This window comes from Tympanuchus pallidicinctus, unplaced genomic scaffold, assembly GCF_026119805.1.
Source record: "Tympanuchus pallidicinctus isolate F22 unplaced genomic scaffold, pur_lepc_1.0 scaffold3, whole genome shotgun sequence".
In the NCBI taxonomy this organism is placed as follows: Eukaryota; Metazoa; Chordata; class Aves; order Galliformes; family Phasianidae; genus Tympanuchus; species Tympanuchus pallidicinctus.
Window position 1 is genome coordinate 10570447 of NW_026294747.1, and position 13461 is coordinate 10583907.

The 13461-nt window shown below is 35.8% G+C and overlaps 1 protein-coding gene across 12 annotated transcripts in view; it reads right to left on the reverse strand.

The window, feature by feature from the left end:
• SOX6 (SRY-box transcription factor 6) overlaps nucleotides 1-13461 on the reverse strand; it is a 372478-nt gene that overhangs the window by 62329 nt on the left and 296688 nt on the right. For all 12 annotated transcript variants that reach the window (XM_052694745.1, XM_052694743.1, XM_052694742.1 and 9 more), the window contains one exon: nucleotides 2882-3031. In XM_052694745.1, the coding sequence (XP_052550705.1) occupies nucleotides 2882-3031 (150 nt within the window). The remainder of the gene's footprint in view (nucleotides 1-2881; nucleotides 3032-13461) is intronic.

Consider the following 13461-nt stretch of genomic DNA (forward strand, 5'->3'; position numbering starts at 1 on the left):
GATACATCATAACCTTATTCCTATTCTTTGGGTTTGTTCCTTTTACTTAATACGTTAAGCAAGAGAGAGTATTTGGAAAAATGTGAGATAGTGATTTTCTGTAATTAAAGAGCTTAGAAAGATAGATCTCTCATTTAAAATTTGCCCACTGTATAATCTTGATGGATACAAGAGAATATCATCCATACATTACAACATAACACTGATCATTTTCAAAGCTTAAAACTAAGTGTCAGAATACAATAACACACTACATTATCTCATCTTTTCCATTCTTCCTACTGTCAAGTGATGATTTAGGAAAGCACATCTGATCATATACAAAGCATTAAAAAGGGAAACGTAACGAACAGGTATTTATAATGCTGTCATACCTCCTGTTTTAAACTATTTCTATAAAACTGCATGACGTTTTTATTCTTCCTGACCTTGCAGTGCACACAAATGCCCACACCTGTTCAGAGTCCAAGGGAAAGCAGAAACACAAAAGTATAAGGGACATAGTACAGCGTCATGCTTTGTGGTCATGTTATGTGCAAGCTGTTTCATTACACAAACTGGTTTCAATAAATTTCTGTGAAAGTTCAGAGACCCTTCCAGACTATGAAGTTTGCTGGACTAGGGCCTACAAGCGTGTACTCATAGAAACCCGTGTGACCATGTTCAATTTCCAAATAATTTTCTGCCTACTACTGATTGAAAAACAGTGAGAGAAAAAAGTCAGAACACTGCCAGAAGCCATTTGTTTGTATTTCACAGACAGCATTCTCTTTTCTGTGAGGCAACCAAAAAGCTGGATGGAAATCATTCTGGTCACTGACTGGAAAAACTCATCATTCTTTTTTGTAAGATCTGACTACTGTAAAAGAATCCCATTAGTTCTATAAATAATGCATATAGTATATACATAGTATATACAAATAACTCTTTAAATACATGGAGGATTTGTTAAGCAACGCATGACCATCAAAACTGTCATGTTCTATATAGGTAAAAAATTGCAAAGACAACATGCAGGTATCAGTTCATTAGAGTTCATATACATATAAATATGTATGTATGTATATATTATACTAACAACTAATTTTTTTTTCAGTAGCTACTGGCATTTGTCCATCTTAATTATCAGGAATTTATTTTTAGTATTTTTGATGCAATAGTGTGCTTAATAAAATAGGAATAAAAAGACTTCTTTTTTTATTAAGGTATATTTCAGTCCATTCAAGTTAAATTATGTAGGGAAACCCCCAAGAATTTGCATGTGGTCAAGTGTGTAATAGGACTCAGCTGGCCACAAAGCTGGAATGATATTGGCCTTGGTTCAAGGAGATATGTGCTTAAATTTAACCAGGGAAAATTTGACTCATATAGTAAGGGTTTGGTTTGGTGTAGATCCATTTGGCTCATTCACTTACGAAATTACTTTTTTGCATTAAAGTAGTCGGTAGTATATTCTCAATACCATAAATCACTGGTGCTGGTGTCACTTATACTATGGCAACTTCGCTGAAACAGTTGGGCTTTGCTTTTGGTGGCTTCTGTATTGACCATAACAAACTCTGCGTATGTGGTAAATTTTACTGACTGCTCTCAAGCCTGGCATTGGATCACAAGAGGTAAAATATTAGACTAATACATGTCTACAGTTAAGTAAAGTGAATGCTTTGCTAAATAAATGTTAGATCTGGCCATAATGGAATAGTTTTTATTTATTAGTACTCTCAGCCTAGCAAAAAAGTGTCATGGAAATTTATCAGCCCAGGCAGAAATATCTACTCATCCACACTTTACCACAATGATTGATGATAATGAAAAAACGAATGATATTTTACTCTCATGTCAAAAAAAAAAAAAAAGAAAGAAAAAAAGAAACTGTCACTTCAAGCTAGTAAAATCTTGCCAGGCTGATTTGAGGCTACAGGATTATGTATCCATAAGGCTTTAGCAGTTAGCATAAAATGCATACTTTCTCCACACAAAGACAATATATGCCTTATTTAGATCTATTTAGATCTATTTTAACAGTTCTGCATTTATAGCATTATCATTCAAATTGATAAAACATTTGAATGTGGGTTAGAATTAGGTTGGTGGTGTTTTTTTTTTAAATCTGTTATTGTTCTTCTCCAGTTTGAAGTACATTTTTTTCAAGCATGTTTGGTCTCATCAGAAAATCAGAACAGCCACAGGACTATGTAGCAATAAGAGCCAGCCTGTTCCTCCCAAAGATACTAGCTGCACCATTGATTTCAAGGGGTGCACGATGTTCATGTCATACTGCTGGCAACTGCCATGTTGTAGCTGCCTGGTTCCAAGCAAGTGAGAATAAGCATGCACAAGCATCCAGCAGTGGCACAAAACCAATGAGGAGCAGCCTCGTTGTCAGCAGCTGGGTGAAATCAGCAAAAGCCAAAGCAATCTGCAGTGACACATTATTTTACCTGAAGTCCTGAATTAAATTTTCTTTTTATGAGAAGCTTTTTCCAAAATTGTTGAAGTACAGTAAGAGATTTGTAAAATCTCTCTTTTCTTAACAACATAAACTAGCACTGTATTTTAAGATGCTCAAATGCTTGACCTGAAACAATTCATGAAATGGTTGTCATTTATGCACATTACTAGATATAAAATGAAATCATGAGAATATCTCATTTTACTGATGAATCAGTTGTCTAAGGTAGGAAGAGGGATGTCTGATATTTCTGGAAGCATGAACTGAATACTTTCTCTTCTCTCTACTGATAATGCAGTACTGAACTTGAACATTTTATTTTTTGTAGAGCTTTCATGTGCTTCCACTTCCAGCTGCAGAACAATTAAATAGATCAATCTAGGTTCTCTGCACTTTCCAGACACCAACTTTTTTCCTATTAAGAAATACCTTAACTTGAGTTACCGGGCTGGTCCCTCTCTTCTCATTTTTCATCCCAGTGGGTGAGAGTGCCCCTGCTGTATTTGGTGGCTGTGGAGTAGATGGCATTTTGGCTCCAGGAGAAACTTGCATGCTTGCCAGCTGAGCTGCATACAGTTGCTGGAAGACAAGAAGATATACAATATATTCTTTCACAATGCCTAAAAGAAAAGCTGTAAATGTATGCAATTTTTATTGCCTGCTGTTTTTTCTCTTGAACGAATGAGAGATTGAGAGATGTTTTTTTTCATTACTTTCTTACTTGTCGTTTTTCCCTTCTCATTACTGTTAAAACAAACAAACAAACAAACAAAACTAGCAAATTCCCACACAGTGATACCTTCTTAAATTTGACTTTTATCTGATTTCTTTTTCTCTCTTTTAGTAAATACTACCTTCCTTAGTGATGGTAAAGAGCAAAGTGCTATACCATACCCAAGTATGCAAAAAATATATATAAATAAGTAATAATTTTTTAAAAATGGCAATATTATGACTGATTATGATCAACCCCCATTAGAAACAGCCAGTGTTTTCACACAGGCTTTCCACAGAAAGCCAACTCCAGAACCTCTTCTGGGCGCTGACATGAGAAGTCTTTGCGACCAAAAGGCAACGATGCATTTTCTCCAGATATCAATGGAAGCAAGACAGGCAACAGGGCGTGCCTCAGCATACAGTGATTGTTATCTTTACATTCTATAAATGCTAATGAGAATGCAGACCTTAAAAATTCCTGTAAACAGTGATAAACAGACAGAAATGTCCTCATGGAATATGCATCCAACTTTTCAAAAAGTTTAACTGAAACATAATAAAATACCTGTGCATCAAAATAAACTATTTCACCAAACTAAAGCATTCACTGATCAAAAACAAGTAGGTTTATTTTTTTTCCAGTGACCAAACTTAAACCTTCACCTTGAATCAGCATCAGCAATAATTCTACTAATGTAAACAGGGAAGATCCTAATCCCTCTTTCACACATAAATCTATATAAACTTTGCCTTACTAGTGAGAAAAAAGCCAGGTGGTTTGTATGTAATTTCCAACATTACTATCATTCAGATGGACAAATAAAAAAAATTACAGTAATCAAAAGCAGACCTTTCAGCACATGTAATTAAATGAAAGCTTAATAAAGAATAATTTGCAAGAGCCAGATGTGCTTATGTCATAATTGTTGCTTTCTTTGGAACCATTTTTCTAATGTAACAAGCCTCCACAGAAATGAAAGTTACACAATACTGTAAGCTCAGTGACTCAGTGGCGAGACAACCGCGTGAAGGAGGGGCACAGACACAGCTCTGGGTGACAAATGGAAGCTGCTGTTTGTTTGTTTGTTTCCTGCCAGCCCTTTTCAACATCGTGTGTAGGCTACAAAAGGATCGCAGATAAATATTTAGAAACCAACGTTTGGAAATTTGGGGTAATTTTTTTTTTCCCCCATGCCATAAAACTAATTCCCCAGTTCTAAACACAAAATGGAAATGCACTGTATACAGTAGTCACTTTTGTCCCCACCCCTTCTGCTGGGCATGTGCCACTTTGGCAGTGGCCTATAAAAGAGCAGCATAACCTGCAGGTAAATCCCTTCTGCCGACCTGGATGCACTGCTTGCATGAGTCTGCCAGCTGCTCTCACTTTCCTCCCCAGAATCAGAAGTTGATTTTCACAGACGAAGACAGGGAGGTCATTAACCAGTCACCCACACTGGCAAAAAAGTCTCAACTTAGGGAAAAATTATTTAATTCAGTGTCAATGAGAATGGAGTCAGGTGATGAGAAACACAGAGAAAAACTACACCTCCTTTCATATACTCCTCTCCTTAGCTCCTCTTCATGGCCTGTTCCCGCCCCCTGTAGCCCTCCCTTCCATCCTGGCCTGGGTACTTCCACAGCTGTTTCTCGGTGTTATTCCTCACTCCTCACTGCCATGCAGGATTTTCCCTCCCTGAAACACAGTTTCCATGCAGCACTACACTGAGGGGCTACATAACATTACTGAGTTACTCCAAAGTCACAGGATTGAGTTTAGCCTAGCATTTCTACAAATTCATTTTACACAATAAAAGCAAATGTAACAACACGTAACAGTACTTATCTTTCTGGTTTGCTTTGACTTTAAAGTAAAAGTATTCCGTATATGAGTGTAAACCTTGCAAGAATTCATAGTAGTGGTAGTAAAACAGCTGTGGACTGGAAGTTTGTATAACTTCTGTTAAATACCCATTTGTATGGGGAGGTATCCAACCTGGAAAACCTCAGTGTTGCAGGGCTAAAATGGATATTTTTGCAAATACCACTGTTGTGACATGAAATCTAGGACCTCACATTGAGATGGGGAGGTTGTAAAGCTTGTATTTGCAAGATTAAGGAGGAAAGGAAAAAAAAAAAACAAAAAAAAAAACAAAAAAAAAAAAAAAAAACACAACAGTGAATGAATGTTGATTGTTGGCTTTTAACGCTGAAAAGAAAAATCTTCAATGGAATTTTTTCCATTGAAATTCAAACCCCCCAGCTATTGAGTAGCGTCTAAAAAAATTAACCTACCTCAAACACTGAAGCATATATTCTTTTCATTGTATCTCTAGCACATAACGAGAGGAGTTTTATATAACCTTCATGACAACCACTGACTCAGAAGGCTCTTGATTACTAATTAGATATTCAAAACCATCAAGTATTCATGATTGTTTTAAGAAGCCTAAAAATATATATACAGCTTGATTTATTATTATTTTTTTAAGGTCACTAAGTCAGATCCTTATGATCGAGCTCGCAGCATTCAAATATAAGTAGGGCTGATTTGGGGTTACTGAGTGCTGCTGCATAGATAACAATTTTGCAAATTAGCTTGCTTAAGGAACGTGAGCAAGGATGTAATTTTACACCTTACAGAACCACATTTTTTTGTTATATCATGATTTGACACAGAAGAGTAGGACTTTGAAATGCTGCATGTCTCTCTTGAGGCAGTGGCAAGTGAAATGTCACGCTTGGGCAATTAAAAGTTTATTGACTTAAGCTCTTGTTACCAAAACTCTATTCCAATCCTAACCAACTAAAAATTTGAGGAGAATTTATGAAAAGTGGAAAACACTGTGACACCATTCCAATGAATGATGCCCATCTACCAAAAGAAAAAGAACAGTTGAGTGTAAGAGTGTTGCACTCAGCATGCAAACTGCATAGCACAAGTACATACTGATTTTTTTTTGTACCCTGCAAACAGTAAAATTCATACCAAACCCTTTTTATAGCTTAGAGCTACAATTTAAGAAGAATAAGTAAGGAATATAATAATAGGAAGAAGGGTGGGGTAGAGAAGGAGGGGAAATATTCCCTGCTTTAGAAATCACCTATGGCATTTGATGAATTATTTCCACTACACCATTTCTATAAAAAAAATCCACAATCTAAAATTTGTCAAACAAAACCATGCACTAATAATAGCGTATCTTGACTTATCAAAATGTTAAAACTTCTCTTATCACCTAAGTTTCACAACACCTTTGTGAGATATTTCCATGATACACACGAATAATTGCCCTTACTGTCAATGTTCACTCATGTCTTGACAGAAGACAAAAGCCTTAGGCCTAAATATCCCTCTCCCAGTTTTCTGCAATGTTTTTTCAATAGTTCATCAACTACTTTTTTCAACTAGCTTTCAATACTCAAAATTCTTTCAATATCTCAGGTCCCCTTTCCTGTACAACTTTTTGCCTCCACGTAGGCCAGTAATTTCCTCCCACACCTGCTCTGCTGAATGACAATGAGAACAAAGCAAATGAGCTTTCTCTGTGCTGAATGTTATTTTTAAAACAGAAACACTTGTACTTACCTCATGGGCTGAGGCATCTGTGTCTAAACGAATGAATAAAGGTGAAGAATTTTTGAGAACTGAATGTTACAGATATAACACATGGTGAGGAAAATAGAATGGGCCTTAAATCAACACAGTTAAGGGAGATTTACACTGACAACAACTTGTTAACTTTGTGACAGGCTGCTTTACCACCTAACACAGAATTATGATAATCATAATCTTCTTACCAGTGGCTTGTCAATGGCAGGCCTTGTGGAAAAAGAAGATATTTCAATAAAGAAAAAGCAATTAACTGCACATAAGAGAGAAGCACTTTCTTTAGGTCTGAAAGCCCAGGAAAGAAATGACCACAGCAGTTGCACTTGCATGTACAAGAATGAAAAGGCAAGGACTCCACATTTCAAATGAATGCATTGGTGAGGGAAAATTTGGTCACAGCAGTCGAATGATAACTCATATGTCATTCTTTGCAGCACAGTTCTGAAGAAACTATAAAAAACATGAGAAGTACAGAGATAGGAAAAAAAGTGAATCAAATAATCAGTGTAATGGATAATCAAAGAGCAGGTGATGAGGGCTTACCTAGCACAATGAATTGAAATGAATGTACTTGGAAAATGTCCTAAAGAGAAACAATGTAGTGGAAGTTAGCTTGATCCAAGGAGGAAGAAGGGATTGGTTCTAGAAATCCTTTTATTTCCTATTACTAAAAGATTTATGACCTAATGAAAAGACAGTCCTTTTCCTGTATTTGCATGAGATTTCTCCAAAGGTGCTAGCCTTTTTTTTTTTTTCACTCAGAAAAAGGCGCTAAATATTATGGACATTGATTAAGTCTAAAGTCTTCTATACTAAAAATGTAAATCCTGTGTTACATCTCAAAAAAATACTCTTGCTACAGTAAGTGACACTGAACAATAAAACTACTGAGAATCTAGTGAGATTTCTTATTTGTCAGCATTTTAAATGAATTGTGCAAAGCTGAAATATCTTATTTATAGAGATGAAAGTTCAGCTATTTAGACAATGAGTAATTTGGTTTCCAAAGATGAAAAACTCTAAGGAGTTACTGCAAATGCTGTTGAAATCCTGCACGACAAGAGGTAATGCAGTTATTTTTTTCCATAGTATATTTAGTACATAGAGTTGCAAAGCTATAATTCTAGAATTTTCCTTCCAAGTTTATAACATGCAATAATAATGCTTAGAACTATCTAATCATCAAGGGCCTTACAAGTTCACCAAAATCATCAACATGTTTACTATTCCAAGCACTCACTTCTGAAAAGAAGCCACCCCAAACAAAAAAGCCCACCTGTGGTGGGACTGTTTCTTCTTCTTTAATTTTTTTTTTTCCAATTATTGTTGTAGAAGTGCTTAAAATAAGCTTTATGTCAAACAGGCAAAAGGAAACAGAGTCACTGAAAAGTTTTCTTCTTTTTGAAGTAGGGACTAGCACTCAAACCAATGTTTTGGACATCATAGGTAATAACTATGGAAATAAATGTTCTCTGCTGATCTGAGCCCAGTGTCACTCATACACCCACCACCAGTTTAGGCCAGGAGTATTTTCAAAATGAAGTGCAAAAGTGTAACTATATTACGCTTTAAAAAAAAATCACACACAGCTTAACATAAGTGCAAGAATTGTTTCTAAAATAATGCTAATTGTACATATTCCTTTCTATTTCTTAAATAAACGTCTGTAAAAAATAATAAATTAGGTGTTGTCTACATCAGATATATTTAGAGACTAATATGGCAGTCAAAGACTACTTTGGCACTAGGGTAAAAAAAAAAAACAGGTTATTGGATTCTGCATATAAAAATATTGCTGGCTGTCTATGTTTGAAAGTGCCTTTTGATGCAGTTCCTTAGAGTGAGAGGTAGGTTAACAGAAAATGGCATCCAGAAACACAAGACAGCCAAAATAACTCATCAGCAACTTAACCATGTGACAAACCCAGGGGCAACTTGGAGCCAGCTATCGCCTGTAGAGTCTGCCAAGAAGCCAGATGCCATCACCAGAAAAACACCTTCTAGACCTCAGCATCTGTGTTCTGGGAGTGCTCCCCATACAAAAGGAGAAGAAGGGAAAGGTGTGTATAATAAAAAAAAAAAAAAGGAGTACATACACATTAAAGCTACTGTTCTTTGTAAATAAATAAATATTTTAAAAAATATGTTTTTGCTGAAGACAAGATCCCTTCAAGTTGTCAGATTAAGCATTAATGCTAAAAGTGCATGTTTTATTTGGTTTTGCAATATATTTGTGTAGATGCTACCCATCAAAACAGTGAAATTTATAATTATCTTTCAATTAAATTTGAATGTCTCAGTACTATTTTCACAGTTTGTTCTAAGAAAATGTTAAGAAATTAAAATAAAGTGAGTTTTAGAGAAGTGAAAGTAAAGTGCGAAAGAGGGAAAATCTCTCATTTCTGCATGTGCCATGACACAGAGAACAGTAGATTGCTATTTAAGAACCAACAAGTAGGCAACATGAACTCAACTCATACATTTATGCTAAATAACAGAACTACTTGGCTTTCTTTGGGTTTGTCTGAAATGATGCTGATCAAATAGGGCTACAGGAAGTAGGAGTGATAATTAGTAAAAAAGGTTTTGATTTAGAAAGAATAAGGAACAATACACTGCAAAAAATATTTTTTATCTCTTGAACACAGGTGGCTTAAGATATGTGCATGATTTCCATTTAACAACATCATTTTTTTCTTTCCCTTTTTTGTATAGGCCTAACCTCTCCATTCTGGATGCAACATTCTGATTTTGAAACACTTAACATTACCCTACAGCAGTGTCTGCTCGTTGTTAAGAGTGTGAAAGGCCTCTACCTCTTAAAACACTGCACCAAATACCTTTGCAAAAGGCCTTAAGGTGTAACACAAGCAGGCAGCCAATGAATTATCATAATTAATGTCACACTAACAAAGTCTGTTGCAGTGATTATTTATGTACTTGTTGGCTAATGTGCTCTCAGATTTATTACAGCCTAATATGTATGGGCAAACAAACTAACTTGAATTGGTGAAAATACAAATACATTCTATGTTCACAGGCATAGTTATAAGGCTTCAGTTTTCCACATACGTTCCAGTGTGGATGTAGTGAAAAATATTTCTAAAAGAATAATTTTATCCCTGATCATTCTCGTTCTTTGCTGAACTATTAACATGAGTATTTTCAGTCTCTGTTACTGCTATTCTACATGATCTCGTGGGAAGTTTTCATTTGGCCCTAAATTCCACTTAATGTCTATTTCCTTAGGATATACAAATGTCTGTTTTGCTCTTCTCTAATGCTGCAATGTAGCAGATACCTGAATTCCATCACCAAATGCCTGCTGGTTCCCAACTCCTTTTACTGACCACAGTTTCTTTGTACTGGTTCAGAAAAAGAAAAATCACTCTCATAGCTTCTATTGCGCTGCTGTGGATAATGGCCAACCTATACCAAAGATAAAAGAATTTCTACACTTTTTAGATACTGCAGCTTGTATTGTTGTAGCACTGCAGAGTAGAGATCGCCTTATGCAAAATAACAGCTTTATTTTGTTAAAAGGGCCTAACTTTAAGTGGACCGTGGAATATTTATGGCTCTCAGTAGTCCTTTGAAAGAGTTATCTTATGTTTTTATGCCGATCATGGGTCAGAGGTTCAAATCAGCACTTCTTTCTGTCACTCCTTATATGTTTTACTATAATTTACAGCTCAGCAAGAGGACTCATAAAACAAAAGTGTCTATTTTACTTCAGCAACTAATTCTAGATAATCAAAGCTTTCCAGCAAAACAACCCAGCATGAAACTCTGCGTGGAAAATATGCAGAGAACAAAGTGTTTTGTCAAATAACACATCTCATGATGTAAACACATATGTCTCTTATAGGAAATTTTATCGCTTCCACATTATCGGCACACAAAAGGAGCATTCTTGTCGCAGACCTGGTGCGACTGTGGAGTCATCGTCATTGGAAACAAGAGCCTGATTAGGTTCCCACACAGATATGAATAGATTTTCTTTTTTTAGTGTAATGCTGCCTTTCTTATTTCTTAAACAGACTAGTAATTGTGGCTGTAAAAACAGTGAATTGTGTTTGGACGACATTTGTTTCTTCATATTTTTTTTAGCTACCCAGCGACACCAATTATCCCATATGGTTGTCCTCTTCGGGAAAGTCTGAGTTAATCCACAGCTGTGAAGATGAAGATGGACACAGCAGGCTCAAAGTCTGGTGGGTCCCTTGTCTGTTAATAAAGTCCGCAGTCTGCTGGACAGATGTTAAGAGGATCTGTTAAATAAGTCAGTGACAAAGATCCAGACTTCTGCTGGGGAAAACAATTAGCAAGACAGTATCTATTCCTCATAGATTTTCACTTTTTGCTTCATCTTTTACATAGGCAAAATGTCATTATTTGATAGAGAACCATCCTACAGTATGTTTAATAGTCCTACTCAAAATATGAATGAACTAAGAGATCCATTGGTGCGTCTTTTGAAGAAGTGATAGACTTTTTTGTCCTTGACTTATTCATGAGTGCTACAATGGCGCAGAACTAAACTACAAGTTTGGTTTTATTTGTCATGGTATGCACTTGTATTGGCAGAGCTGAATAAGTGTAGTCAGCTATAACATATCCATTTCAATTTTCATTGTAATGGCGAATGTGAACTGAATATGAAGTTACCATTAGATTAATCTTTCTTTAAATGTTATTAACATTTCTTATATTTACATCAAGGATTTACAAAGAATACATTCTGGTCCCAAAGATAATGCTGATATTCTGGGAAAAGGGAAGAAGGAAGAAAATGAAATGGCAGCAATATTCATGTTTAGAGAACTACTCTCTTTTCCCTGCCCACACTTACCATCATGGCCTGACAGCATAGATATCCAATACCAAAGTCTCTCTCAGTTATAGTCATGTAAATTTGGAGAACACTGCACAGCTAAAATACTTGCACCAGTGCAATACAGATCTAACCTGCCTTCAGGCACATATGCATTAAGATGCTCTTAGAACCATCTATGTTTCATTTTGAAACTCCGTTTCTCATTCTCTTGACCTCATCCTGCTTTGACATAACAAAGTAGAAATGTCCATCAAAACAGCTCGCTCTGCTTTGCTACCTAAATGGAGGCAAGTCTCACTTATGCATTATTCCTGAGATCATGTTCCTTAGAAATCAAATGGCTTTGATTACAATGAATTATGACAATTAAATACAATCTGTCAGCAACTGCCTGTTCAGAACCTGTTTACTGTAAAGCTGTGGGCAAAGCCAAGAAAGAATGCTTAGAGCTCAAACAAATTATCAATCACTGCAAGTTGCTAAGACAATGTACATAATTTGGCACCTGGTCGTTGCCTCTGTAATATTGTATTTTTTTTCCCTTAGAAAGTAAAGCACTTGGTTTACTAGTTTTACAGCATCTTGACAAGTTTTCAAGGCAATGTCACACCATTGCCCTACGAGGCTGCTGGAAATTTTTAATGAGACAGTATCGAAATTACAAAAAAAAAAAAAAAAAAAAGAAGAAGAATTAAAAGATGTATTCTAAAATTTACATAATTAAACTTCAGTCAGTACATTAGGTATCTCACATCAACATAGAATATAGGTAACATTGGCTGTACTGGAATAAAATAACTCATCTCACAAATGTCCAAGTGTGCAGTATTTAAATTAGACTTTCAGGTATTTTTCAACATGACAGAGTCAAAAATCTAACCCTGTAATCCTGGTCCTATGGCCCTCAGAGAGAAAACTACATTTCTGCCATGTCAGAAAAGAAAGAAGGAAGGCCAAGAGCTCATCGGGGGAACAATGTAACAGCTACTAAATATGTGTATGTATATATATATATATTTTTATTGTTATTATTTTTTTGAAAGCCTTCTGTAGTGAATAAGGAGCTCCTGCATTCTGAAGAGCAATTCCCTTGTGAAGCCACTGACTGGAGGGAAAGGCAAAAAATCCTCACTGACTTGGCGGTCGTGTCTCACCTCATTTCACTTTTTTTTTTCTTTCCAAACAGACTGAGTGTTGGTCTGCTGAGAATATGATGCTAAGCCACTTTTCCTGTAGAGTTTTTAAACTGGGCCTCTGAGAAAGGGTTTGTTACAATTCAATGACTGAAGTAATACCTTTGTCCATCTGAGCATTAAATGGCCCATTGAAATACAGCTTAGTTAGAAAGAATGTCACTAAATGGCGCTTTCTAATTTTTTTTTTATTATTATTATTCCTCTCCCAATAGATTACAGCCTGGATCTGAAAATGCAGTTCAATCATTTTTGGTTGCCTCTCAGGTCAGGCCTTCAGCCAGTGTTAATTAAATGTAGCCCCTTTAGAATACCAGAGGTTAAATGAGAGCAACAAACCAGTCTTCTTCAGAATATTGCCTGATGTTCTCCAAAAAGCTGTAATCTTTCTGGGAGGACCCACATTTAAATATGAAATAGTCTCAGCAAGGAAAATTTATTGGGGTGGGGAGAATCCTTGCAAAATGCTGTTTTGTCTGGCAGTCAGTAATCACAAAACATTAAACACCTATTTCCATGCAATATAACATATATATTGTGTTTAAATAGCACACATCATAAAGGAAAGTGCTGCAGCAGACAATTTAAGCTGTAGCAGCACAATTTTCAAGTTGATAAAGTGAAACTATAAAGAATCAATGCATAAGTC